The 26,818-nt window shown below is 45.7% G+C and overlaps 2 protein-coding genes across 6 annotated transcripts in view; one reads left to right on the top strand and one right to left on the bottom strand.

Annotated features, from left to right (window-relative positions):
- The window catches only part of ccdc85cb (coiled-coil domain containing 85C, b), a 32,713-nt gene extending 18,247 nt beyond the window's left edge, over positions 1 to 14,466 (top strand). The window contains exons 2-7 of one of the 4 annotated variants that reach the window (XM_031581118.2): positions 4,973 to 5,052; positions 6,666 to 6,704; positions 9,186 to 9,287; positions 12,152 to 12,244; positions 12,596 to 12,694; positions 13,688 to 14,466. In XM_031581118.2, coding sequence (XP_031436978.1) covers positions 4,973 to 5,052; positions 6,666 to 6,704; positions 9,186 to 9,287; positions 12,152 to 12,244; positions 12,596 to 12,694; positions 13,688 to 13,777 — 503 coding nt within the window. In that variant the 3' untranslated portion in view covers positions 13,778 to 14,466. Of the gene's footprint in view, positions 1 to 4,972; positions 5,053 to 6,665; positions 6,705 to 9,182; positions 9,288 to 12,151; positions 12,245 to 12,595; positions 12,695 to 13,687 lie in introns of all 4 variants that reach the window. The other 3 variants (XM_031581117.2, XM_031581119.2, XM_012829901.3) reach the window with 3 other exon arrangements.
- Positions 14,467 to 16,449: 1,983 nt separating this feature from the next.
- Positions 16,450 to 26,010, bottom strand: ccnk (cyclin K). 2 transcript variants are annotated; one of them, XM_012828860.3, is made up of 12 exons: positions 25,752 to 26,010; positions 24,458 to 24,699; positions 24,183 to 24,264; positions 23,925 to 24,056; positions 23,467 to 23,532; positions 23,074 to 23,179; positions 22,913 to 22,970; positions 22,444 to 22,613; positions 21,294 to 21,502; positions 20,888 to 20,918; positions 20,657 to 20,728; positions 16,450 to 17,912 (listed from the first exon to the last, which is right to left on the bottom strand). In XM_012828860.3, exons 2-12 carry the CDS (start codon positions 24,652 to 24,654, stop codon positions 17,338 to 17,340), a joined length of 1,698 nt encoding a protein of 565 aa, XP_012684314.2. In that variant the 5' UTR covers positions 24,655 to 24,699; positions 25,752 to 26,010; the 3' UTR covers positions 16,450 to 17,337. The 2 variants fall into 2 exon arrangements, with proteins under 2 accessions (XP_012684314.2, XP_031436976.1); XM_031581116.2 differs by lacking the exon at positions 23,467 to 23,532 and having other exon boundaries at positions 25,752 to 26,005.
- Between the last annotated feature and the right edge of the window lie 808 nt (positions 26,011 to 26,818).

Below are 26,818 nucleotides of genomic sequence, written 5' to 3'. Positions count from 1 at the left end.
GTGACTGCTAGGGCACTCATGTGCTGATAGGGTTGATGCCAAGGTGACAATCCCTCAGGTCAGTGCCGCCATCGCTGCTCAAGACGTGATCACCTGAAAACGTACAGCGTCGCACAGAGGCAACTGTTGTCTGTGTCTGCAGTGAGTGTGCAAGAGCTTGGAGAGCTTGTGTGTCTGCACTGCACACAAGTTATTTTCCCTTTGTTGGTAAAACTGGTTGAAGAGACCCATGAGCATGCTGCCTTCAAAATGTGTCTTTACTCTTTTTGGAAGTAAGAAAAAAGATTTACAGTGATGTGGGAGAATTCCGCCGCTGAGGCAGATTCAGTCCTGGAAGATAACATTTCTTTTGCAAGCTTTTTTGTTGTGAACCTGTTTTTTTTTTTTCCTTTACTTTTCTTTTTTGCTCTCCTCTCAAAGGCAGAGAAGCTCGTGTTCACAGTAGTATTTGTTTTCGAAACCGGGAGAGGATAAGAAGAGGTTGCAACACGGCCCCCCCTCTCTCTGTGAATGGGAGCCTTGAGAGCTTGGAGCGGCCCAACCCCCCCCCCCCCGAGAGACTAAGCCCTGATACCTGTTCAAGTAGACGGACCACTGTCCTTTCACTGACACTACAGAGTGAATAGAAACAGTCTTAGACGAGCGAGGAGGTTAGTTAAGCTTTGAACAGCACCCTGTCATGGATGTATTAACCACGCCGTGATCCTGAGGTCCAAGGTCGAATTTGGTGCCCCTCGCATTCGTAAAGCAAGTCAATGATTAAAAGCCAGAATGAGTGAGTGAGGGCGTGTGTGAGGCTTGTGTAAGAGTGTGTCGAAACGCCTGCGAGCTGAGCTCTCTCAGGCAAACACACACACACCCACACACACATACACACACACATACACACACACACACACACACACACACACAGAGCACACTTGTCAGAGTGTATCAGGTTTTCACCACTTCCTCTGAGACTAATGAGTTCCGTGTTGGGAAGGTGGCAACAGGAAACTAGAGGGACTTGATTCACTCCTCCATGTGCTGCCTGATCAATGGAAGTGGCAGGTGTCCAGCGCTGTTGCTGACGTCGGGGGTTAATCGTGGGCACATTGATTGTGGAAGTATCACCTTTAATTGACCTGCGTGCCTATTGCAGGTTGAGACAGCCAATCGATACAGGCCCATCAACCCGTGTGTGAGTGTGTGTGTGCATGTACTATGTGTGTGTGTGTGTGTGTGTGTGTTAACACTACATTGAAAGGAGAGGCCCTCACCCTCTTGACTAAGCACTTGCACATCACAGCCTCTCCCACAGTGCCAATTCCTGTCACATCGGGTTAGGTTGATGCCCCTGAGTATGCCAGTGGTGCCTTTGATGGCATGCCGATGCCAGGCCCGCTGTTATTTGGCCTCCATGCCAAGTCCGTCTCACTAATGTTTCGTTAATGCCCAGTTTGCTCGTTTCCCAGGGAGAGTCTGCCATGGCTGCCCCCGCTGCCCGTGTCCATACACCGGAAGACATTTCAGATGCCGCTGAAAGGCCAATCCTCTGTTGTCAGATGCACTTTTGAGTTTTAACCTGCCTTGTGCCAACATGTCAAACAATAACCTCTCCTCTTCTCTTTGGAAACCTCCCCCTCTTCTCTTTTTGTCTGTCTCTCTCTCACACACAGTCTTTCTCTCCAACTTATACACACACACACACTCACACACTCACACACACACACACACACACACACACACACACACACACACACACACACACACACACTCACAGGCTCTAACAGTCCTCTCCCTCTCTGTTCCTCTCTCTCTCTCTCTCTTTTTTTGCGGTCTCATTTAGTCTCATTCTTATCCGTAGTGAAACTGGTATTTCTTCCCATTTTTTTCTGCAGCGGTATCTACCTTGATTTGGTCTGACCTTGCGTTTACATTTTCAACTTGCTGTCTCTATCTGAGTGTTTTCCTTTTTTTCCTTTGCTTTCTTCTTTCTTCCTTTAATGAAGTGCTCATTGTCTGATGGATGATATTTTTTTAAAGAATGAGGTCAGAGAGGATGGAATGTAATATTGTGGAGACTCTAGTTTCTCTGCTTTCTTCCACATCTTGCAGTAATTGACCCAACTCCCGTCTTGACTCACACATATACAGAGAGGCAAGTACACACACACACACACACACACACACACACACACACACACATACACACACACTCCACCCACCCGTACAGCCTACAGGATCACTTGCGCGCACACATACACACACGCACACACCCATACATACACACGCCCTCACATACACACAACCTCTTACTCACATGCACACCATATGCATATACACAGCATAGTGTTACTTCACAGCCCTCAGTGCGGAGCTGAACATGCAATATTGCAAAACTCTCAGACAGTTCAAATAACAGGCAGAACAACCTCCAGAGAATGGGCCTGGCAGGAAGGTAGATAATCCCATTTTAAAAGACACAGACGAGAAACTATGCGTTAGTAGTATGACCAGTTGTAGTTTGGTTTAACCACCACCCCCACTGCATCCCCTGTGGGGGCATGCCTCTCGTGGGGCGTGCCATTGGGGGGGGGGGGGGCTTGCAGACTTGGAGCTTAGTACTGAGTCCATCTGGCCCCTCCTGAAGGCTCCGGCAGAGCTGGTGACCCTGGTGGGGTTGGTAGATGTGGTGGAGGCCCAAGCCGCCCTGGAAGTGGGTCACGGCGAAGCTGACGGGATTGGAAGCGACAAACCGAGAGGGACAGACTCACGGTCGCACTGCCTCAGTTACCCTCCCACTCCCACCCCCAGCCCACCCCCCCCCGCCCCCCTCTGACACCAAACCACAGCCAACCGTGGCTTGCGGCCGCCCTTCTAAAGTCTCACTCGAGCCCAATGAAAACTCACTCGAAAGAAAGGGGGCCGGGAGTCCAGCACCTACATGGAAACAGTACATCTGTCTCACGTCAAGGTGACAAAGTTCATTTCACAGGGGCCACCACGTTGAGCACAGGCTATCTCACGAAAGCATGCCTCTTTAGTGAAATTAGACCCCCCCCCCACTTCCCCATGTAATCAGCCAAAGGTTCTCGTTCTTTTATTGTTATCCCCGAATCTTCCTTGGTGTGCATTTAATGGATAATTGTTAAGCTCCACGCTCAATATAACCTCGCTTTTTGTAATTGTTTTGAATTTGCTGGCGTGGTGCCTCTTATAAGACACTGAGGTGAGAGTGGGATAACTGTCAGCATACCTTTTTACTTTATGGGGTAAGCTACACCCACGCAGGTCTGTTTCCACTCCAGCACTGCTAATGTACCGAGGCGTCTCCCATGAATCCCAAGTCTACAGCCTCAAGCTTTGTCTACTGCTGAACAGGCTTTGTGTGCATGCTTGTGTGTGTGTGTGTGTGTGTGTGTGTGTGTGTGTGTGTGTGTGTGTGTGTGTGTGTGTGTGTGTGTGTGTGTGTGTGTGTGTGTGTGTGTGTGTGTGTGTGTGTGTGTTTATGTTTTTTCTTTTCTACCACAGTGGAAGCATCATATAAATTTGGCGTCTTCTTCAGGATGTTGGCCTGTGTCGGGGTGTCTGGGTGTGGTTCATTGGCGGTTGAATGTTGGGTCAGTGTGTGGGTGTGGCGTGTCTGTGTTGTTTTCGAGGCCTTCTTCAGAATGTGGTTTTGTTGTGTAGGTGTATGTGTGAGGTTTATTTTGGCTGAATTTTGGTCAGAAGTGTGGTGTATCTGTGTTGTGTTTGGGGCCTTGGTGGTGTGGGGTCCTGCTAGACCTGACCCGCCTGCAGGACCTGCTCCCTAATCGGCTTGAGCCACTAGCCACAGGTCAGCCGACCAGATGAAGTTAGATTAGAGGGTCACAAGGGAGCCAAAGAGGATTATCAGTAGGCTAACATCTCTCTCTCTCTCTCTCTCTCTCTCTCTCTCTCTCTCTCTCCCCCTCCACCTACAAAGGTTTTCCCCTGTTCTGGTCAGGCGACAGTCGGTTGTTCGTCCGGCGCCATACCACAATAAACCAGTGTTCATCTACTATGGCACTTTCTGCAAAAACATCTTGTCACTCAAAGCCACCGCCTCCTAGTATTCTGTAACAGCCATTTCACAGAGCAGCACCACCTGGTGGTAGCAGTGGGTAGTTCAGCTGTGGTCTTATTCGGCTGGCTGAGTTTTGAACAGAAAGGGGTGGCAAATAGAGCTGTAGGAGATGCAAGTGAACACTGTTCAGTGAAGCACCATGGAGTGACTAATGCCTGGATGCAGTGAAAGCCCCAGGGGGCCACTGTCACCTCGCTTGTCTTGACCTCTAAATCCTTCTGGCCCCTTTCAGTGTCTCCCCCAACTCCCCTCCGACTTGCCGCCCTCCATCTCAGCATGGATGAGATAGCGTCCATTAACAGGAATTTCTCCACGGCACCAAAAGAAGGTTTTGAATCAAGGGATATTCTAATAAATGTGGGCCGTGGCCCGTGGTTAGCCTAAGGAGTTCTGATTAGGTGACAGGGGGGCCCTGCTTCCAAGTGCTTTCCCTTTTGATGTTTTTTTTTTCATTGTCACAGTTTAAAAATAGGAGTGTGAGAAAGTCCTCATGTCCTCGTCATGAACCTGAATAAAGCCGTCAGAGAAATAAGAGGCCAATTTAATCGGCAAAGAGAACTTTGACAGGTGCGTTGCATGCTGGGTAATGGTGTGGTGTGACTCACCTGAGGTTTTGCAAACAAAAGCTAATTTTAGATGGTAGTCACAGAAAGGCAGCAAATCACCATCGGGGAAAAATGAGCAATGCATGGAAGAGAGTGTGAGGGTAGCCTCACTGCTGATTCATAAGGACAGGGATATTTTTATGAGAGCTCTCCTGTTGTATCTCTCATGACTTATTTAAAATGATTGTGCATCTTTTTCATTGTATAAATGACTTCTGCACTATTTATGAAATGGTTTCTAAGCCCTGATTTCTCTGTCCCTTTTTTGTCACCATAGAGTCGTCTTCAAATTACATTCGACAGCTGGAGACCAAGGTACGCATTCTCGAGGACGACAACAGCAAGCTCATCTCTCAGGTACAGTTGTTAAATGTTAAATGTTCTTCCAAGTTCTTCCTGTTTTTTGTTTGTTTGTTTTTAATGAAGACAGGGAAAATAAATAAATAAATGGCTGTACCATATATTAGGGTATTCTGTTTGATGTTTACCACCTACCTTTTGAGAGTGGGCCTGCTGTAAGGGAGAAGTATGCGTTCCAGTGATGTTTAATTTATCCCGGAGGAGCCAAAGCTGGTACAACGGCATTCTCTATTCCCAGAGGAAGCCCTAAGCAGTGCTGCTCAAGACGGCAACAGCGTTGGCGTCCTTTTGTTCGCGTGACCTCGCATTCACATCCACTAGCGCCCCCCACCACCACCACCACCCCCTTACCCCGTAGGGGTACGTGTACGGCCTTCGGGCAAAAACATCCCCCAGTTCAGTGAGAGTTCACTGGTTACCTGCCAGATCGAGTGGGAAGCTATCACCGTGAATGCCTGGAAACATGAATACGTCAAATCTGTCACAATCCCGCTCGGATCCCCTGAGTCCCTTTTCTCTAAAGAATGAGTCGGGTACAACACATTTAGTACTTAGTTATAGATATAATATATTACTCAATAGATTTAGATTATAATTAGTCTATCATTTCATTGCCCACTAGCAATTTACCTAAGCCTCTTTTACTCTACCATAGTCTGCAATGAGGCCTTTATTATCAGAACCTGATCCTAAAAGTGAGATACAATTAGAGTCTTCAGAGTCTCACTCGGAGGTAAAAAGCCACCCAATCTTACCTCCACTCAAACACTCACAGTTATTAACTCAAGTGAAGAAGAGAAAAGGCCAATTGTTGGCTAAAGGGACATCTTGGCTGCCAGACGTCAGTGCTCAAGCCTGTGTAGAATTAAGTATTAATCACCCATTGTGGTCTGTGAAACTGACGGAGACAATGTGTGGAGCATTGGCGAGCCTCTTGCTGTGAAAGACACCTCCTAGGATCAGCACAGTAATTCCCCTGAATCACACTCGCATTGTATTCATCAAGGCTGCTCTGCGTTTTAATGCAGGGGTTCTCAGTTAGCGCGTAGGCGAACACGCCTCCTCGTGAGCGACTGAATGTATATTCCTATGAAAGGAACAGGCCTCGAATTGGGATTTTTTTTAATTTTTTTTTTGTCTCCAGAATATTTGGCAGAGGCGGAAGCTGTGCTGTCATATACATATCGTATCCATAAGCGTTTCTATGGTTGGGAAGCTTTGTGACCACACATAGTAAGGCTCTTTACTGCAGTGCTGGACCCACGCATCTCAGAAAACCAGCCCCCCTCCCGAGAAAAACCTGCATCCCCTTCGCATATGGCAGATTCAGATGAGGAGCCGTTCCATCTGAAGTGGAATCCTGACAGTATAAGACTTTTTCCACTGAGCTTTGCAAAGATGCCTTTGTCAGGATGTCCATGCTATAAGCTGTCAGAAACAACTCCCCTTGGATCGCCATTCATCCAAACTCCCTGTTGACAAAGGTTGTCTGATGCTGCACATGCCTGCTCAGTGAACCAAGCACATGTATGGTACATGTGGCCTGCTATGTGAATCACATGTACTCCTCCTTATATCCTGATCTCTGGTATCTGTTTTTCTCCCTTCAGCCCTGTGGCCGATATAGCTTGTCAAAGATACAAACAAAGGTAACGACGCCCGAACACTTTCTGACCGAGATGCTTTTGCAGGGGAAAGCAGGTTTAAAGGCAGCTTGAAATCTCTTCTTTCCTATCCCCCCTCCCTTCCTCCTGTTGCTGGTGGTGGTCCTTATACTTCCTTGCGTATTTCAGCTGCTTGACCTTCTATGAAATCTTCATTCTTCCTGGCTGTGTTTTGGGCAATGCACAGGATCCTGTCTGCTTTTCAGGAATAGCATGCTAGGCTAAGCTGAACTTGTGTGCATGTTGCCACATGGGGATGGGTGATGGTGGGGTGTTGTGTGAGACATACGATTTGCTGCGAAGGACATGTCGCAGCATGACTTGGGTGCATGAGCCGAGATGCTTGTCCCTCTTTCTCGCAGGGACATCTGGACGGGCTGAATAATTGAGCACCTCGATGTAGGTAGATGGGAGGCTTCCATAATGCATGGCCCTTTAAATTGATGTGTGTAAGGAAGAAAATGAATGTCTTAAAATTTTTATGACCTGTGTCTTGCTTGTTGCAGTTGTCTGGGTGTATGTCTTTTCCGTATGAGGACGTTTCGGGGGGTAGGGGTGTTGTTAGGTCTTTAAAAATTGATGAAGTGGCTACTGGAGACTGTTTACTTATGAATGCAGATTTTGCAGACTAACTCAGTTCAACACCATATTGCATTACTTACACATGAATTTGAGTCATACGAGTCATCAAGTCGAAATGACTGGTACATAATGACTATAATAACATAATAACTTAACATAATAAAGACAATAGTGTTTGAGATTCACGGTATGTCAGTTGCATGTACCAAACTTTCCTTATTTAACGATGCTAAATACAGTGTTCTATTCTATAGCACCTTTAAAAAAGTGTGATGCGGTCATTATGGTCAGTGGGAAAGCCCGTGAGACCCTTGATCAAGCTCCTCAGTACAATAATAGACAGTAGTTTTTAAGCTAACTTTCTGGCATTATTAGATAATACTAAACCCTCCCCAGCTCTTCATCTCTAGTAAACAAACATGTAAGAAAAAGAAAATAGTCGAAGTGAAGTTAGAATAGTCTTGCTGTGTTTTTTTTCTAGATTGTGAACTTTAGATGACATAGCACCCTATCTGTTGTGGGTTGTTCCCGGCCAATAGCCGCAGTCTGTCCCAATGACAAAACGGTGCCTCCAGACGAAGTCAAATTGATGTGAAAAAAGTGCTGACCTTGCGACCTGACAGGTTTCCCTGATTTGCTCCCGTGGAGGTTAGACAGGTATGTTGTGTTACGAGAGGAGCCCCCTGGTTGCGCTTATGACCCCTCTGGCCCCCTCGTCGCTCCAGACAGGAGATGAGGTGCGACGGCTGTAGGCCCTGTCACCTCCAGGAACATTGTGATGAATAAGGGTGAGTCGTTCGTGTCTCAGGCCCAGGCAAATGAAGAGAAATGGCCTGCTGTGTCAGGCCAACTGGACGTTTACGGCCATTTTGAGGACCATTTATGCAGGTGAAGAAAGCACATGTCAACCCCAGGAGAAAAGGGTCCAAGAAGGTCCTCAGGTTGTTTATGTCCGACATTAATGAACGCATTGAGAACAACTTATTCAACGCAGTTGTGTGGCCTGTTTGCAGTGCCATCCAATACACTTTAAAAATATAGTGGTTTCTAATAGAGGACAAGTTTATATTGAAAAGATATATACGGGATCAGCAATGTGTTCACTCACTCTCAGCAAAGGTTACGAAACAATGTATTTCTGTCTCCGTCGATTGAAGGAAAATGGGACATGTGTCTTGACGCAGCCAGAGGATGCTGACGGTATTAAAGAGTACGCAGCGAGCGAGCGAGTCTCCCCGAAGCACAGGAGCCACGCTACGATGCGCTAGACGATGACCCGGCTATTTTTATCCCCCATCTCTCTCCCCGTCTACCAGCAATCACGCGCTCCACTCCGCTCAGCCCATTGAAAAGAACACGAATGCATGACTTTGGAAATGTTGTTAGGAGTGGAGAGGAGAAGAGGTTTTTTCACCCCCGCAGATCCCTGGGTCTCTGCATTACACTCACTTCTGCCCATGGGACGTGCTGTTCTCATCGCAGAGTGACTGAAGGTTGTTCGGCCCTTACTAATAGCAGGGAAGGTTGTCATTTGTCTGTGTGTGTGTGTGGGGGGGGGGGGGGGGGGGGGGACGACGACATCATAGAGAATCTAGCTCAGCTGGCTCGTGACTGTCTGGAGTTCGGAGACGTACAAGCGGAGAGCCCAGGGGCTCAGGGAACATCACACAGTACACCGGGGGGAGTCTCACGCTAGCTTATCTCTGCAACACAGATGGGTAAAACACATTTAGCCCTAGCTTAACTCAATCATGGGGACACAATGACTCTATACTCATAAGGGTACTCCGTACTCTGAAGGTGATGGTAGATAGGTTGCTGTGGTGATGCTGCGTGATGATGATCGTGATGGCTTTTTTGTTTGTTCTTGTCTCTGTCCAGCAGTGCAACCTGGGAGACCTGCGCGCCCTGAGGAAAGGCATGACCCTCTACCACTCGGAGTCACAGCTGTCCTCACTGCCCAAGCGCCAGGAGGCCATGCTCAACGTGAGTACCCGCAGACGGACGACTGACCGGCCGACTGTACACACACACACATGCGTTCAGTGCTCCGGCGTGGCTGACATTCAGACGTTCGGCCTCGTTACGCTTGCATGCACACACGTGACTGTCCCTTAGGACATTCTTCCATCAAAACACACACACACAAAGACCCCTCAAAATGTCCCACTGTCCTTTTTGTGGGGGCTCTGTCTGCAATTAGGTTACAATGAAATCTGAAACCAGATTATCAGCCTCCTCAAGGCCTTCGTGTTTAGAGGGTTCTCAGCTGTACATTGCTTATATACAAATTATTTTTCATAATCAGATTCAGGACCATGTATACATTGTCTCCTGGATCGTAGGCATGAAGACAAGATAGACAGTGTCCACATCATTACCCAGAAGTGCACCTAAAGGCAACATTAAATGTAATTGTAACAGACTAACTGCCCATCTGCTATGTAAACTTAGAGGCCCCAAGACCATGTAGCCACCATGATGAAAACAATATGGAGTGGAATTATATGCATCACACAGAATGTTGTTTAACGCCTCACATTTGCTGACGTGTTCAACACCAGAGGTGCTCTGTTTACCTTTCGTTAGCCTCCAATGAAACCTGAATGATCTGTAATAATGAGTTTCCCTGGCAACACAGGGCACTGCCAAACGCCGCTGCCCGCACCTTCAACTGTAATCCTAAATTTTGTTTACAAGTGCATTTTCATCAAACATTAATTAGCTCCCGAAGATCGATCTGACTTTTTTTTTTAACCTCCCTGTGGTGCTGTTTAGAGAGACAACAAAAGAGCTGTAATTGTTTTTTTTTCTTTTTGCTTCTGTCACTCTGCCAAAGGTACTTGTTCTGCTCCTCCTAAAAGCGTTCTGCACCAAAAAATCAATACAGAACCTAATATGAAGGCGTTCTGTCTGACTCACCCGATCCCTAAGGAACTCTGGGGGAGTGGGGGGTCACGAGTTTGCTGACACACCACATCCCTCTCCTCCCATCCACTTCTCCGCTTATGTGACCTTGTAACTTTTTTTTCTGAAGAGACGCATTAATGTTTCAGGCGGTCAGGGAGGCAGCTGTCTGTCTCGACGGATGCTTCTGTAGAGACTGATTTATTCACATTCCTCCAGGGCTTTTGCATAAGGCCCCTTTGCCATTTATACCTCGTTTGCCCAGCTGCAATGTCTGGGAACAGTTGTGCAGTTGTAGACGTGACACGCCCCAAGGTCAAACGGATTCATCCGTTGGATTGCCCCAGGGCGAAAGTCACATGACTGCGTCAGCTGGAACATAATTGGCTAAGTAAATAGTCTCATGGGACACCAACTTTACCGATAGGACAATAGGGGTGTATTGGAATGTCCTCTGCATGTCAACATGACCTGCAATGACAATAAAAGTGTCCACTTGAATCGTTATTGTCTTCTATGAAGGGTCCTGGAAAAGGATAATGTTTTGTTTTTGCACTTGATTCAGGCTAGCAGCATTTCTCTCAGTACCACCCCACCATAATAGACTTGAATAGAGAGTCTTATTCAAAAGAGCCTCGACCTTTCAATTGAAATGAAGTGACTGGGGGAAAAATATGTTTTACATGTGTCGAATTAGCAGAAACATCATTAGGGCACTGTTTTTTTTATGAGAAGGGAGTTAATTGCAGTGTAACAGGCTATAAATAAAGATGGTGGGAGAGAGAGAGGATGATTCATAATAATGTCATTTACGGTCGAGAGAGGAGGAGGTAATTGTGTTATGTCATCAAATTACCCCCTGATTGGACATAAAGATGAGCTCTCTCTCTAGTTCTTGCTCCTCGGCAAAGCTCGCCTCTATTAGGCTGATTATGCCGCGCTTCACTCTCTACATCTGCTCCGGGCCCGTCGTCATGGCATCTCCATGGCAACATCCTCATATGGGGGTGGGGTGGGGGGGTGCATGCAGATTGATTGATTGATTGTGCTTTGATGAGACCCTGCGTACCCATGCGTGAGCGCGGTGGAGTGAGCGGAGAAAGAACTAGAACACGAGCAGGCAGACTCAGCTTTGCTGAATCTGGAACTTTTTGCACGCATTGGCCCCCGCTCTAGCACACACACACACACACACACACACACACACACGCACCAAAGATGAATCGGGTGACTCAGGCTTTGTTCATATTACTTTTTTTTCATTGTTTTTACCTTCTTTTAACCATTCAAATCTTCCTTTTACTTCAATCGGTCTGTCCCCCCAAACCAGAAACAGCTGCTCACTGGCCTTTGATTCAGCTCGCCCACTGTAGAAGGTCGCAGTGCAAGCTGCATAGAGAAGCCCGTGCCTGGAGCTCGATGCTCTCCGACAGTGTGTCTCAGTGGTTATCCCGAGCGTTTAACAAGCTTGATTTGTGCACAGAGCCAACTCTGCCTCATGCCCACTGGATAAATAGTAATCATGGCTGCGGGCTATGCGTTTCAACTCTGCCATCCACCGCTATTTGAGGCTATGGAGCTCACTGTCAAAATCCACAAAAGTCAGACCTAGAACTCCTGTGGTATTTACATCTACCCTCCGCAAAAGCCCACCCCTAAACCCCTTGCTTAGATAACTATATCGATTCTTAACATGGGGGATCCTGTAGGCCTGCTCAGGAAAGGAAAGGCTGATGCTTGTTTTTTTTTTTTTTGCACTAGCTCCATGCTTCGATGAGGCTCTTTTTAATTAGCCCTGATTAATCACACTGGAGGACAATGGGGATCGTTCCAACCAAGCGCATCAGTGGGCAGATCCATCAGTTATGGCACGCTGTGACAGTACCCGAGGTCACTCAGCTCTGCTCATCTCTCTCTCTCTCTCTCTCTCTCTCTCTCTGCAGGGCACTGGGCGGCTGCCCACCAGTGAGTCCTCCCCCTCGGCTGGGTTCTTGAGCTCTGTGCAGAAGCCAGAGGCCGTGGTGCACGCTATGAAGGTACCAGGAAACACTACATCCTAAAAATACTCATAGGACTTATAGAATAGTTTCTATGAGTTAGTTGGGTTTGGGTATGAGTAGTTTTTATCTGTTAAATGTTTTTTAGTCCATTTTGTTTCCTGAAACCATGCAGCAGCACTTAATGTAGATCATTGGCGCCCTTGATTTAGAAGGAGGCTTCGCTTTTGTTGGTTTGTGGTAGCCACCCCCTTGATCACGCTCACTTCAAGCCCTACACCTGTCCTAGGGACAAGCCTCACAAGTAACAGTGTTGATTCTCTCGAGTGGGTTGTTTTGTAAAGTGAACTGTCCTGTGGTGGTTTTCTAACGCCGCTGCATCGCTTCCAGGTCCTTGAGGTTCATGAAAACCTGGACAAGCAGATTCCAGAGGACTGCGAAGAGGACCTCAGTGAGAAAGAGAAGGCTATTGTGCGGGAGATGTGTAACGTAAGTGAAGGCAATACAACATCACACAACACGCCATCCACTTACTGACTCAATACATTTCCCTCCATTTCGCCCCCCCCCCCCCCGCCCCCAATTTCTCTCTTTTTTTATCTGTTTATTTCTCCCTCTCTAGAGTGCTCTTTGTGCATGTTGTTGTTTGGCACAGCACAGGCAGTGATTCGCTGTGGCTCTCTCTCTCTCTCTCTCTCTCTCTCACTCTCTCTCTCTCTCTCTCTCTCTCTCACTCTCACTCTCTCTCACTCTCTCTCTCTCTCTCTCTCTCTCACTCTCTCGCTCTCTCTCTCTCAGTGGCACTCTAATTGGGAGGCCTTAATAAGACGCTCGCATCTCAGCTGTCAGAGCAATTAAAGGAGAGCAGCAGCAGAAAAGAGCACGAGAGAGAGAGAGGCCTGTTCCACATCCGAAACCTCTCCTGCCTCTCTCTCTCTCTCTCTCTCTCTCCTACTTACTCACTCTTCCCCTGTCCTTCCCCTTCCTTTCTCTCTCTCCTGCCTGCCCTCCATTTCTCTGTCTCTCTCTGTGACTCTAGCCCTGCCTCCTTCTCTCTCTCTTTCACTCTTTCCCTAGCCTTTCCTTCCCCTCCCTCTTTCCCATTCCTCCCTTCCCCTCTCGCCTCCTCTTCACTGTCGAGCTCTGACACTCTCAGTCCTGCGATGAGTACGGTTCTGAGAGGGAGATGTGAGAGGCCCCACTGTGGTATGCAGCAGGATGTGGAATGCAGGGGTGCCTTCTACCGTGTGCTACCGGGGGCCGTAACCCCATCTCACATTTTTGCTTTCAACTGGGAATGGAGTCAGGCGGTGTGACAGGACGGTGGAGGAAGCTTTTGCACTTGTGCCTTTTTGAACATGTCCTTTCTCCTTTTTTCTTTTGTTTCAAATTTCTGATTGATGTATTGAAGATTCCGAATATAACTCTTTCTCTCTCTTTCTCTATGTGTGTGTGTGTGTGTGTGTGTGTGTGTGTGTCCAGGTGGTATGGCGCAAGCTGGGTGATGCTGCCGGATCAAAGCCATCCATCCGACAACACCTCTCTGGGAATCAGTTCAAAGGACCTCTGTAGCTGCCTCCCTCTCTCTCTCCCTCTCTCTGTGGCATCCAGGGAAACATGCTCACCTTGAATCACCTACCCATAAGACACTGCAGCTTCGGGACATGGCAGCATACCCCGGAATGCTCCCCCTATAGACAAGAGAATGCTGCCCTCATCCGCCTCTCCTGGCCCCTTCATACACACACACACACACACACACACACACACACACACACACACACACACACACACACACACACACACACACACACACACACACACACACCACGAACTTCCTGCATAAAACTCACGACGCAACTCACACTTCCATTCTGCCCCCCAAACCTGTCCGTGGGGCGTTTGATGACAGGCAGCTTGTTCCGCCAACACACCAACCATCTCTCTCTCTCGCTCTCGCTCAGTGTTTACACAGTGCTTCATTGATGGATGGGCAAACACCTCCCTCGTGTGTTTTCCGTGCTGAACACCTTTCTCGGTGTCGGTGACGAGTTGCCCTCACGCAATGACTTTTCTACATTCTGTAGTGTTTGACTTTGCAGCACTCCTGGGTATTTTACCACTAGTGAATCCACACGTGAGAACCAACCTCCAACTGTGTGACCAGTGCCCCTCTCTCCCTCCTGACCGAAGCGTACTGTCGATAGAAATACTTCTCAGTATGTGTAAGATAATGTACAATTAAAGCAAACTTAGCACTACTTTCTTGTCATCTCTTTGTCTTGCTGTACTCTCCTTTTTTCCTACGTGTAGTGGCCTTGTGCAGGCTATGATTTGTGTTTAAAAAGCACATACAATGAACAATCATTTTTCATTCAACACGCTTTTCTATGTCATTTTTTTCTTCCTTTTGCTGGAACATAAGTTGTGCAGCTTTTCAGTCTGAAAATAGAAAATACATGGAAATTATTTCTTCATTGGTTTGCCCATACCTGTCACGAGTAAAGTCACCAGAATTTGTACTGTTTGTTGTACAATTTGTGAAATGGAAAATTTTAGTAGTGTGCTGTGCATGCTTGACAATCATTTTCTCAGGTTTGGGATTTAAAAAAAGACTGCTGTAAACATTTAAATCGGTTTAATGAATGAACCTCTGAAGGTACCCTCCCACACCTAAAGGATTGTGGTTCCCCATTTGGTTGAGAAATTGCTTGATAAACTATATATATACATATATATAATATATATATATATATATATATATATATAAACGGTGCAGATCTTTTGCATACTCTTGACCATACTGGCCATCTGCACATTGTTATTATTGTGATATTGGAGTGCTTTGGAGATCTCTGTATCTATCTGTTTTTTCTGTCTTAGTCACCAAAAGCACTCCTGGGGACTCAAGGGGGTCTTAGAGGCAATGGAGTAGGCTAATGGCTGACTTACCCTAGATAGCAAGTATGAGAAGTATGGCAGATGTATTTCAGCAGTTTCCGTGCATGTTCAAGGAAATGCTTTTCAGTTGGAATGTGAGAAAGACGTCTTCCCTTTGTGGTGTTTCTGATCTGTTTTTTTTTCTCTTTTCTTCTGCTTTTCTCTCCCAAGTTGATGTTGAAATCTTCAGCTGAGCAATTCAGTGTCTACTAAAAATAGGTTATTTATTGGTGTTTGATAGTGCAATGGCTGAAAGAATCCCATGTTTAATGGAGTTGTTTTGCAGTTAGCAGAAAGCCTTTTCTTTTCAATGGGACTTGTTTGAGTGGCAGAAAGTTTGTCAAAAGGTTCGGTCACCTAAATATCGTTTCCAAATTAGAACACAAGTGACAATGGCCTAATAAGGTAGGTCTTTCATGCAAAACTTTTTTCAAAAAAAAAAAATCGCTATGTGGATTACAAAAAAGTGTCCTTTTTAGGAGTTGAATTGAATATAAAGCCATGATCCGATTTTTTAAAACTGTTTTCTTGATGTAGTATTTGGAATGTCTCACCTCACTTTTGCATGGGTTTTTGATTTGGACTCCCATGGTTTCTGATTCTGTTGTATTTCTCTCTAACACAATACAGTATCAAAACGGGATCCTACAGTCAAAGCCATGCTGTAGTTGCAAGCATGACAAATGTAACTTTCAGTTTTTTTTTAAAGCCAACCTCAAGTTGTATATTGGACATTTTTAGTTGAAAGATTCAAGAGAAATTGTACTATATGGAATAGCCCACTTTTAGATGATTTTAAATATTAAAGAAAGATGTTCCTTTCAAAATGTCTCTCTCGTTTACTATGCATGTATTTGGATAGAAAAGGTTAAGGTAAAAATGTGCACCCACTACAGGTGTTTTGTTCCTATTCACTTTTCACAGTCACTCCAAAGAATAACCTTGAACTTAAACTCTGGAAATAAGTGAAAATGGACTGTTTTTTATGTGCTGCTATATTCCACTAGCAAGGTCACTCTAGAGATACCCGTGAGAATTGAATCCCATAAGATTAACTGCATAGCTGACAAACACAAAGCTTTTGCTGTGTAAACCACACTAAAAATGCACTCCCAGGTTTTTACTACTCTACGTCTGTACGTGTGTGTGTGTGGGCCTCGTGGAGACCAGCTAAGCTGCTTGTTGTTGCGTCTAGAACGCCTGAACTTTCCCACACCTTTTTTAATGAGCTTACCTGGTCGCCGCAGACACAGGAAGTGCACCCGAGGAGCAGGCAAACACCACCCCAGACATTACAAAAGGAGGAAAACAAAACTGTCATTTTTAATTATCCAAGTGCCACAGAATCAGAAAAGCAGGACGTCCTGTGTGCAGGGGGTCAGAGGGTACTGCAGGCTGCCTACCTATCACATTACAGCCTATTCCTAAGGCACATATGGAAAATACCACTAGCTAATAAAAAGGGTGACTTATCTGATTTTCAGTGACTATATTTACAAAAAAGAGAAAACAAACATGAGAGACGACCAATGAGATTCTGAGTGCTAAACAAGCTACAGTACATTTTTGCTTCAGTACCCTGGATGCGTGAGTGAGAACAGTAAAGCAAAGGGTTGGCAAAATGTTTAGGGGAGAAGACAGTACTTTTTTTTGGGTGAAATGGTACTTAAAAAAAAGCACATAGAGAAAGACTTCAGTTAGCAAACTAAGATGAAAAGAAGGTCAGAAAGCACTTCACACGTGTGGCCAACGTACTTCCTACATCTTACACCACGTGGCATGAGAGTTACTTTTTTATTCTCTCTCTCCTCTCTCCACACATCCCTAAAACATGGAATGACAATAACACGGCAATGTTGCATGGCAAAAAAACTAAAAAAAAGACAAATTCAGCCTGCATCCAGTAGCAGTGATGAGTCATCCATGAAGCTCTGTGGTGTGTTCCATTCCAGTCCGTTTGGACCCAGAGGCAGGCTTGCCATGTGTGTGTGCGGTCCCAGAGCTCACTATTGGGCTTGGTTCTATAAGGTTCACTGTTGCCCCGTTTGTGGTTCGTCCATGGTCATGGTCTGTTGGTCCTGTGCAACTCTCTTTGAATAAACAGCATTTACACAGGTGGGTGCGGGTTGGTTGCTCAGGTACTCAACCTCACCTCCTCCCTTTGAGCTGCTCTGCTCTTCTCCCCTCTCATCTCATCTCATCCAAGCCCCACGGGTCATCCCAGGCACCGGAGGCATGCCAGGGGGTGGCAGGGGCACCTGGGCCTGGGGCACTGGAGGGGGTGGGTACCCAGTAGGAGGGAGGCCCATGCCAGGCGGTGGCCCAGAGTGAGAGGGGGGCATCCGGGGCGGCGGTGGAGGGTAGCTGTGGTTGTACCCAGGTGGAGGGTAGGCAGGGGAGGGAGGGGGCAGGTTAGGCGGGGGGTATGAGGTAGGGGGTGGCGGCCCCGGCGGGGGCGGATTGGGGGGCGGGTAGCCGTGCGGGTGGTAGGGCATCGGCGGGCCGTAGGCTGGGGGCATGGGAGCGTACGAGGGCTCCTTCATCATGGACTGCAGGCTCTGGAAGCCCTCGCCCGACATGTAGGAGCTGGACGTGGACATGCCCATGATGTAGTTGGAGGGGGGCGGGGGTGGCGGGCGGTGCGGCAGAGGAGGCGGGGCCACATGGGGCGGAGGGGGGGGGCCCTTGGCCATGTCCCCGCAGTCACTCGAGACGGCCGGCTCAGCCTCCACCGGGGGCGCCGGAGCGGCAGGTGGGGCCTTACGCTCTGCGAACACACACACACACACACACACACACACACACACACACACGAGAAGGAATGTATTCAGTACATTAACTTTCACATTTGCTTGCCTCCTCAGGCTAACATTTAATTAAAGCCAAACCCTCCTGACAAGGTAAAATAAATAAAAATGTACTAATGCACGGAAATAATAACAAGGTGGGGTCTTACTTTCGGCACAGTGCACATGGGAAATGCCATTTCATTCAATTCAATTCAATCATTACAATTTAGTATTTATACAGGAAGCTGCTCAAGTCAGTTCATGATGTTTCACAATTGTGCCTGTAGTCGATTATCGTAGGGAGGCGCTCTCCTTTGAGTGCCCACACTAGCACCACACGGTAGGCTAATCGAGTACTACGTCAGAGACCGGAAGATTGAGGCAGATAAAACGCTGATTGTACAAACAGTCATGTTCTACTGTTTCTTTACAGTTATTAAAGGAAAACAGACACAGGGGTATCTCTGTAGAGATCCTTTCCATGATGTCAGACTCGAACATCTAAGAAGCGGTCAGTAGTGAAAACAAGCGGTTTACTCTGACGTGCCAGACTTCCTGCTGTTTGGGGTTACCAGTTTTAGCATTCTAACTCAATACTGGACCGATTTCGATCATTAATTGTCCTTAGGAAAAGCTTGAAACCAAAATTATCTTAAAAAAATAATTTAAAAAAAAATAAATAAAAAATAGGGCCCAATTTGAAAAATCCCAGTCAACTGGGTGATCATTTCCCGTGTATGGGGCATGATGGCTATGTTGAAATTTCAGTTATTCAGTAATAGGCATACACAATACGTGCGTGAGAATACAATGATTGATACACAGACTGTTTGGCCTACTTGCATCACCGTGGGTTCCTCTTGATGTCACCAATCTGCAAATGACAAAAATCATGCGTACGCCACCTCTAAACCATGCGCAGAAGTACACATGATTTTCCAGCAAGTTTTCCTTTCTCGTTGATATGTGTAGCCCCCCGTTTCAGGAATGCACCACAGCATGCGTCACGGCTCACAGGTGATGCTGACAATAAACAGGATTAGTTTTAAATTTAGCCTCAAAAGAGAGTCCACAAAGGCTAACGGGGTGAATACATGAGGCTGGGCTAGCAATCATCTTGGAAAATCCACCGCTCACGTGGAAACCCACTTCTGCGAAAATGACGAGTGCTGGCCTGACGTCTTTGGCGAGCACTAAGTGTTCACGGATTAGAGACTTAATGTGGGAGGTCTACACACGTCTAACACACATCCATTCAAACACCGTGCTTCCCACGCCTTCAAAGCCTGAGCAGTGAAACTGCAGTGAAAACGCCACACCCTGGTTTGCTTCCTCGCAAAAGTGATAAGCTAGCCAGCTAGGTGTTGGCAGGTTGAATACATAGCGGCTAATACAATAATCAGATTGCTGAGAGGGGTCACCGAGTGGGGTCTATTCTGGCAAGAGGCAGTAATGCAAGATCCCTCCTGCTGGGAGTTCTTCAGAGGCTGGATTCTCTGTGCTTACCCTCCCCATAGGAAGATGCAACACAGCGCCCTCCCACAACAAAGCACACACTTCCTCAGAAAAAGAGTGCACCTGCAGACATTTCTACAATGCAGAGATGTATATACTTTTCTGTGGCTTTTCAAAAAGGTGGCTCATGACTCATTTCTCCCCTTAAAAAGTTCCTGAACAAGGTCCCACAGGGGTGGTTCCTGCAGTGGAAAAAGCGCACAAAGGTTTGAGCCGCCCTAAATAGGCCTGCTAGTTCCTGCGGTGGGGAAAAACTCCTTTCCCTTATTTAATAGGAATATGCTACACACGCCCTTTCCAGAGCAAAGCATAAACTTCCTCTTCTCTAAAACACAGTGCACCTGCAGAACCATTTTAAATGCAGCCGTATATACTATTTCAGAGACACACCTGCAGAAGCCACATATAGACATTTCCTCAGAATGTGGCACTGCTGTGCAAGAATGGGAAAGGCCATTTATAAGAACAATACAATAAAAGTGCCCCAGCTCCCAAACACCTGAACTTAAGTAGATGAGAAAACAAGTTCAGAAACAAGACTAAAAAAAGAGAAACGATGTATGTTTCTCATGATGTATATATGAAAAGAAACAACATGACTTTAAAAGTACAAGAAGACGGTGTTGGTCAAGATAGACAACAGCATGTTTTTGATTTTTTTTTTTTAAAACATAACTACAGTAAACAGACACAACACATTTCTAGGTTTTCTTTCTCACTTTTTAAGTTGCCATTGGTACCTGGGATTCAGGTTTGTTTAGTCACTCTGACTTTGGCTTTGAGAATGACGGTTATTTCTTCCCTATCTAGAACCACTTGTAGTGAGAGGGCGCCCCCTACTGACTGAACAGATTATTGTTGAAAATCTTCAAAACGTGCCTTGAAGAGGAGCACAGCCCACGCAACATCTGTCTCTGATCACCAATAAGATAGATTTCGTGTATGAGGCAGTGACGTTAGTTTTGGAGGTAACAGAGGCTAGCAAGAGAATCTAAGCTAGGGCAACAACTAAATCTAGCATCTTCAACCCAATTAAACCAGCCAGAACCCCAGAGATCAAAGGGGTGCCTGAACAAGCAACATTTGGCTCTAGCCGGACGTGAAAAGGAATGGTGCTCGACCAGACATGGTATGAGTGGAAAACTGTCTACTGGTGTGACCACAAGAAAGAGGGATTCAATGTCAGAGGTGAAACGCAGGTACTCACCAGGTGGGGGCTGAGGGGTTGGCAGGGGGGGCATGGGACTCTCGAGACGCGGGATTTTGTTGCCAACTTGCTCTGCAGGTTAAAAGGATCACTTATTAAGCTATTAGTGACTTCATCATCTTGTTAATAAATGTACCCGTGTTGTAGAAAAAGAACATTTTAGTTCCATTGTGTCTGGTTTGTGATCTGTGTTCAAGCACAATCAATGGTTAAAAGTGTCAAAGGCCTGACCTGGAGGTTTTGGTTCTTCTTTAGGTGATATCTGTGAAAAGATAAAACAGACACAGTAAGGGTTCAACTCAAGTCAGAGAGGTAGAATGTCTGAGGAAGCTCTGGGGGAACTAGTTTGCAACATCACTCTTATCATACTGCCATGTCATACGTAGCATCCTGGCAACCATGGTCTTCATTTTGCAACAGAGAAAGAAGGGAGAGAGAGAGAAAGAAAAACAGAGAGACAGAGGGAGAAAGAGAGAGAGAGAACAGTGGGGGATGCAAGACAACCACTGGACAAGCGACAGAAGTCTGAGCGTGCTGCGAGAGAGAGAGAGACTTGATGGATGAGACATGCAGACAGGTTGGGTGGGGGAGGGTGGGAGTGGGGGCGACAGCAGGCTGGGCACAGCGCTGCACTCACGTGTGGGCGTTTGAGCTGGCGCGGCGGGCTGGCTTGGGGAGACGCCTTCTTAGGCGGGGGAGGCGCGGGCGGGTTGGAGATACTGGGCGCCTGGCTGGGCGGGGGACCCAGGGATGGCATGGGGACCTTTTCCTTCTCCGGGCCCGTGGGCGCCTGAGGGATGGGCTGCTTGCCCTGCGAGTACAGGTCCAGGATCTGGTGGCAGATGTCTGGGGGAAGGGGGGGAGGGGGGAAATCACAGGTGAGACTTCAATTTGTGACTATGTCAATGGTAAAAAAATGTTAATAACTGTGTTGGTGTCACAGACTGATGTTTACAGATGGTTAGTTAAAGGTTTGTATTAGATTTCTTAATACACATTACATTATGTCATGACTCTACTATGCCAATGGTAAATGCTAATTGTTTGTGTTGCTAAGAGAAACTGATAAATTCCAATTTTAATGTTATTTTTTTTTTCTAAAACATCACTTCTCTGCTGGAAGAGGGTTTTGACTTGTGTCGCAATACATTACTTTAAACTCAACAACAAAATAAACTGAATAACATTGAATGACTGAATCTGAACCTACCAAGACTAATCAACTTTGGCCGAAATCTCAAGATGTTGTGTTGGAACAAAACTTTTCACCAAACAAATAGCCATTGTGCTGCAATTTGTATCAACTTTTCAAGTTCAAACCAGTTCTGCGGTGCAATGGGGCTCACTGGATGTGAATGTGTTCTCAAAGGAAAGTGCTTACAGCTACCCAGGCTGTGCTCAAAGCCAGCGACAAATAGTTCAGGTCTGATGTCAGACTAGACAGTCTTGTTTACCCCCCTTGCATCAGACAGAGAACTCTTCTTCAGCGTGCAGACACTGATAGACATCTGCTTGACATGTTTTGTGTCACACAAAGGACAGACGACCCGATTTACCCTTATCTTCACCCTCTCGCTACCTTGCCTGGAATATTTTTGAGAACACATCATTCAATCAAACTACCGGGGGGAAAATGCACATATGCCACATCCAACTTCCATGTTGGTGCACGCATAGCTCTTGATACAAAAATATAAAACTTAGTAGACAAATCTAACTTAGAAGACTTCTTCTAGATTGACTATAGAATGGTTCTCAAACATTCCCGTTACTGATCGGAGGCGTACCTTCCAGCAGCTCCACGGGCACGTCCTGGACAAACTGCTCCCACCAGCGTCTGGAGGACTGCTTGGACGTCCACTCCTGGATGTCAAACTTGCACAGCCTGCCCGCCAGGTACATGACGGCCACCGCAATGATCTCTGGCTCCCACTGGAGGGACAGCATGGTGCACAAGCTGGGCGGTGGCACAACACAGAGACATGTTACGAAAAGAAGGAATACGTACACAAAACTTTACATGGGTCTACCGCAAACACTGCAGAACCTTGGCAATTTGATAATTCTATACATCTATAAATCAATAAGATCTTGGAAACGGTTTAGGTGTTGTTGTGCTAAAAAAGAACATAGTATTGCTTCAAAATGTGAATCCATTTCATGAGAAGTTATACCAATAAAAATGACTGAAAACAGAGAGTGGCACTGATTTGTGTCCCTGAATATGCGAGCATGTGGCTACAACAGTCATCTCACCTGTCGTTTACAAATGTCCACGCCATCTGAACCAACTTCTGCACCTTATTTTTGTCACCTAATGAAACAAAGAGAAGCAAGTCAGTTATTGTTACATAATAGTCTGTCTTGAAAAGAACTAGCTTAATGTCAAGACCTCATCAGCACAACGTGGTTGATACCTTTCAGTTGTTTGGCATAGCGTAGGAGAAATTGGTACGGGTGCTCCACTTGCAAGTCAAATTTAATAGTCTGAAGCAATATCCTCTCCAACACCATCACCTCCTCCTGTTGGTGAGATAGTGGTTAGACATGGCAAAACCTTCACAGAAATATCACACAAACCACACTCTAGCAAGGTGACCACCCTCAAATTTAAAGATCCCTCAGAATTGCAAGATGTCTGTACAACTCATTTGAAATGGTGAAGCAAACATAAAACACTAACAACAGCTTTAAAGTAACACTATGCAACAATGACACTTTTTGAGGTATGGTTTTATAGGCAACTACTTTTGGTACCATCCTCAAATTAATTTTGATAGCATATGGTCATGTGAAGGACAGATAAACACCTGAGTCTTTCCCACTAGCCATCCAGGATATGCACTATGTAGTTCTGTGTTTCCTGGCTGGAACACCTTGCAAAAATGGAAGAAAAGCTTTCACAGCATGACATTGCCAGCTATACTGCCAAAAGACACCAGTTCGTGTGTTGGCAAGCTTCTATCAGTGTCAACTCGGCTGCCGGTGGTGTTTGCAAGGTTTCTGCATGGCTTTTAGGTAATTAGCGTGCTAGTTTTGGAACAAAACTCCTTATTGCTGCTTTAACGCTCCAAAATAACATTTGTAATTGGGGAGAAATATGTCCCTCGTCCTCAAATAATTATTTTACAGAGATGCAGTCATGATAACAACTCCAACTCAGTCTAACAAGGGATGAATAGTCATCGCATACAGCCAGACAGAAAATCCTTTGCATGCCATTATAACTATGCCAGAGAGCGTAGATAAAATGATATCCAGCGCTCACCTTTGGATCATCTCCAAACTGAGCGAACTGCACATCGTTGAGCAGGCTGCGAGCCGTTTTGATGATGTCTTTGCACTTCTTTGGGGTCTCCTCCACCTTACCGGCTAAGAAGAGGCAGCAAGCACCAGTAACCTGGAGAGATCCAGGAAAAACAATTTGGTGGAGGATTATTTTGGTGAGACAATGATCATAAATACACTTGGACATAATTGAAAATAAACATGAGACTTATTTAGAAGCATGTAGAACATCACTTACATATCTGGGAAACTGCTTGAAAGAGTGAAACATGTAGAAGCGATGGAAGTATATGATACCTGTTGCCAGGGTATCATAGTGTCTGACAAAATGTTAAGGACATTGCCATGGATCATTTAAAAAGTTAGTTTCACTAACAGATACTTGCATAAATAGAACAGCAAAGAGTATAGCGTTTCCATTCAAACTCATAAACTTATTGAGAAAACCCATACCATTTAAAAAAAAAAGAAAGTGCAAGAACAACAAACACAGTTTACAAAATGAAAAGATACAAGCCCAGCCGAGTGCCCACGTCGAAAATAAACCTAGCTCCCTCTCTTCGGTACCGGGCCTCTGTGGCTGGGTCGAGGCCCTCTGACTGGGACGGGGTGTGGGCCAGGTCCTTTTTGTCCCAGTACCAGCATGGCTTTATGTGGTCCAGGCTTCCAGTAAAACTCCCCAGAGAAGAGTTCTCTTTGTTTTCCTTCATTTGGTGACAAGCAGTCACCGTGGGCGACTCTGTGACACTGCGATTCTGTGAGAAAAAGAGAAAAGACAAATAGTGGATAAGGCCTATCTATCCAAATAAACTTACTGTGGACGTTTTGTACTTATTATTTTGAAGTAGTCTTTTGTGGCACTAGGGAAAGTGTTACTGAGAAAACATCATCTGGATACATCTCATAGGTTACTGTTACACCTTGCCAAAATAACACCTGGCACCAGCTGCCATTAGTTCGACATTTTTCATATTACTCCTTCTCAAAAATGTTGCCATAACAGTTAACCAGGGAACCATCAGCCTCAAAATTATGCAATCGATGTGATGACAATTCTCATAGATTAGTTAGTCAGTTAAACTAATTGCTAACTCGGAGATTCGGAGATTTCACAAACAGACAGCTACGATTAACGGTATAAATAAAGACATTCACTACTCTTATTGACTATTAGCTAGTAATACCTATGGGTCCTTTCACTGTGACCGAACAAGAAATATTTTTTTGTCGAAGGTCCCTTACCCCAACCCTAGCGAAATAACTTCACCATAACTTGATGAATTGAGAGCATCTCAGAAAGCTAACATGAAATGGCAACCAAACTACTACTGCTCAGTGGGAAAACGTTATCATACTACAGTCAGGAAAGTTCGCTAGAGAGCTTCCATAGGACGTTGATGTATGATGAAGCTCAAATAGTCGTTTCCAACATCCGTTGCATAGCAGGTTTTATGAGCTAACGAGCTACCTAGACAGTGCAGATCATGAAGTTATGAGGTTAGCATGGTAGCTAACGTTAGCTGTCCACCACGTTGGTTAACTTGCTATCCACCAGTAAAAAGTCGAATGTCCTCCGGAAAAACACACTTGATTTCCCACAACGATACCGACAAATTACAAATGGCAAAACATCTCCCAGTTTAAGCCTGTAACGAGGGCATTTGTGTTTGCTAACATAGCTAGCTAACGTTACCCGGCAGGCTAGCGGCGCTGCGAAGGAAAATTACTGAACACATTGGCTACTAAGCTTATCAAAAATGAGATATAAAAAAAAAATACCAGAATAATAATGTCTGAAAGTACTCACATCAAAAAAAAAATGACAGGATCGTTATGACCGCTTTCAAAACTACTATAATCTTGATATCAGATTGAATCATCTACTCATCCACATCGGTCCCTGTCGAAACAAGGAGGCCGCCATGTTAAATTTACGTCACTGAACGTGCCGCGTGGGAGTCCATATAGCCTTTTTCTCTGGCAGGGCGCTCGGGAGCCTTCATCCCAGTGCTTCATCAAAAAAGCGTTCCCACGCTCCTTTGTTTGTTTCTACGCAGGGGCGTTTCTAGGGACGCCCAGGGCCCCAAGTAAAAGTTTGAACATGGACCCCCTAACCCTACACCTGACCCCCAAGTTCAAGCAAACCATATATTTTTAAAAGTACAGAATAGAGTGCACATTATCCTACATGTAATGACTGGCATGTTTGTGAATGTATACATCGCGAGCAGAGCGTGGAAAGTGAAAGAAGTGTTATAAACAAATAATTGTATATTAATTGTAATAATTGTAAAAGTGTGTGTCTGTTGACACCTTAGTGAGTCAATTTCAGTGACATTCATCATACAGCAGAGGGAGACATATTACCATCTAATATGGAGTGGACTAAGTGTGTGTGTGTGTGTGTATGTGTGTGTGTGTGTGTGTGTGTCGGTGTGTGTGTGCGTGTGCGTGTGTATCAAGGAAAAAGTTTTAAGCATGCTCTTCCCATGCTCTATCCCATTCAGACCAACTACCTCCATCCTTTAACATGGGACTAACCAATAGTCTCATCGGACAATGCACACATTGTCCAGGATAATATTTCCTGCCACATTCACATTGATTTCACAAAACATAATCTTCTTCCCTATTCTCTTCCCTTTTTTGTAGATAAATTCAACGAAGGATGAAGAATGAATGAAGCTGAATGAAATTCTACTTCCATACACCAGGCTTTCCATTCAGACTCCATGTCCAAGATTCATAACCTTAAGATCCTTCATACGATCCTTAGAAGACTCATTTTTTTATTTTGCCAGGTGAACAGAGCTATCCAAACAACATGAAATTTGCAGAAACTTTTATTTAACTTTGATATTTTTGTTTGTTTAA

Source organism: Clupea harengus, chromosome 15, assembly GCF_900700415.2.
Source record: "Clupea harengus chromosome 15, Ch_v2.0.2, whole genome shotgun sequence".
NCBI lineage: Eukaryota > Metazoa > Chordata > Actinopteri > Clupeiformes > Clupeidae > Clupea > Clupea harengus.
Note: the sequence above shows the minus strand (reverse complement) of the source record. Positions and strands in the feature narration are given on the sequence as shown.

Excerpts from the sequence above, each read along its gene's own strand:
- ccnk (XM_012828860.3), bottom strand. The coding sequence starts at position 24,654 with ATGAAGGAAAACAAAGAGAACTCTTCTCTGGGGAGTTTTACTGGAAGC. Across the intron at positions 22,971-23,073 it reads CTATGCCAAACAACTGAAAG|GTGACAAAAATAAGGTGCAG; the intron begins GTATCAACCACG and ends TTGTTTCATTAG. Across the intron at positions 21,503-22,443 it reads GCCCGTGGAGCTGCTGGAAG|ACATCTGCCACCAGATCCTG; the intron begins GTACGCCTCCGA and ends CCCTTCCCCCAG.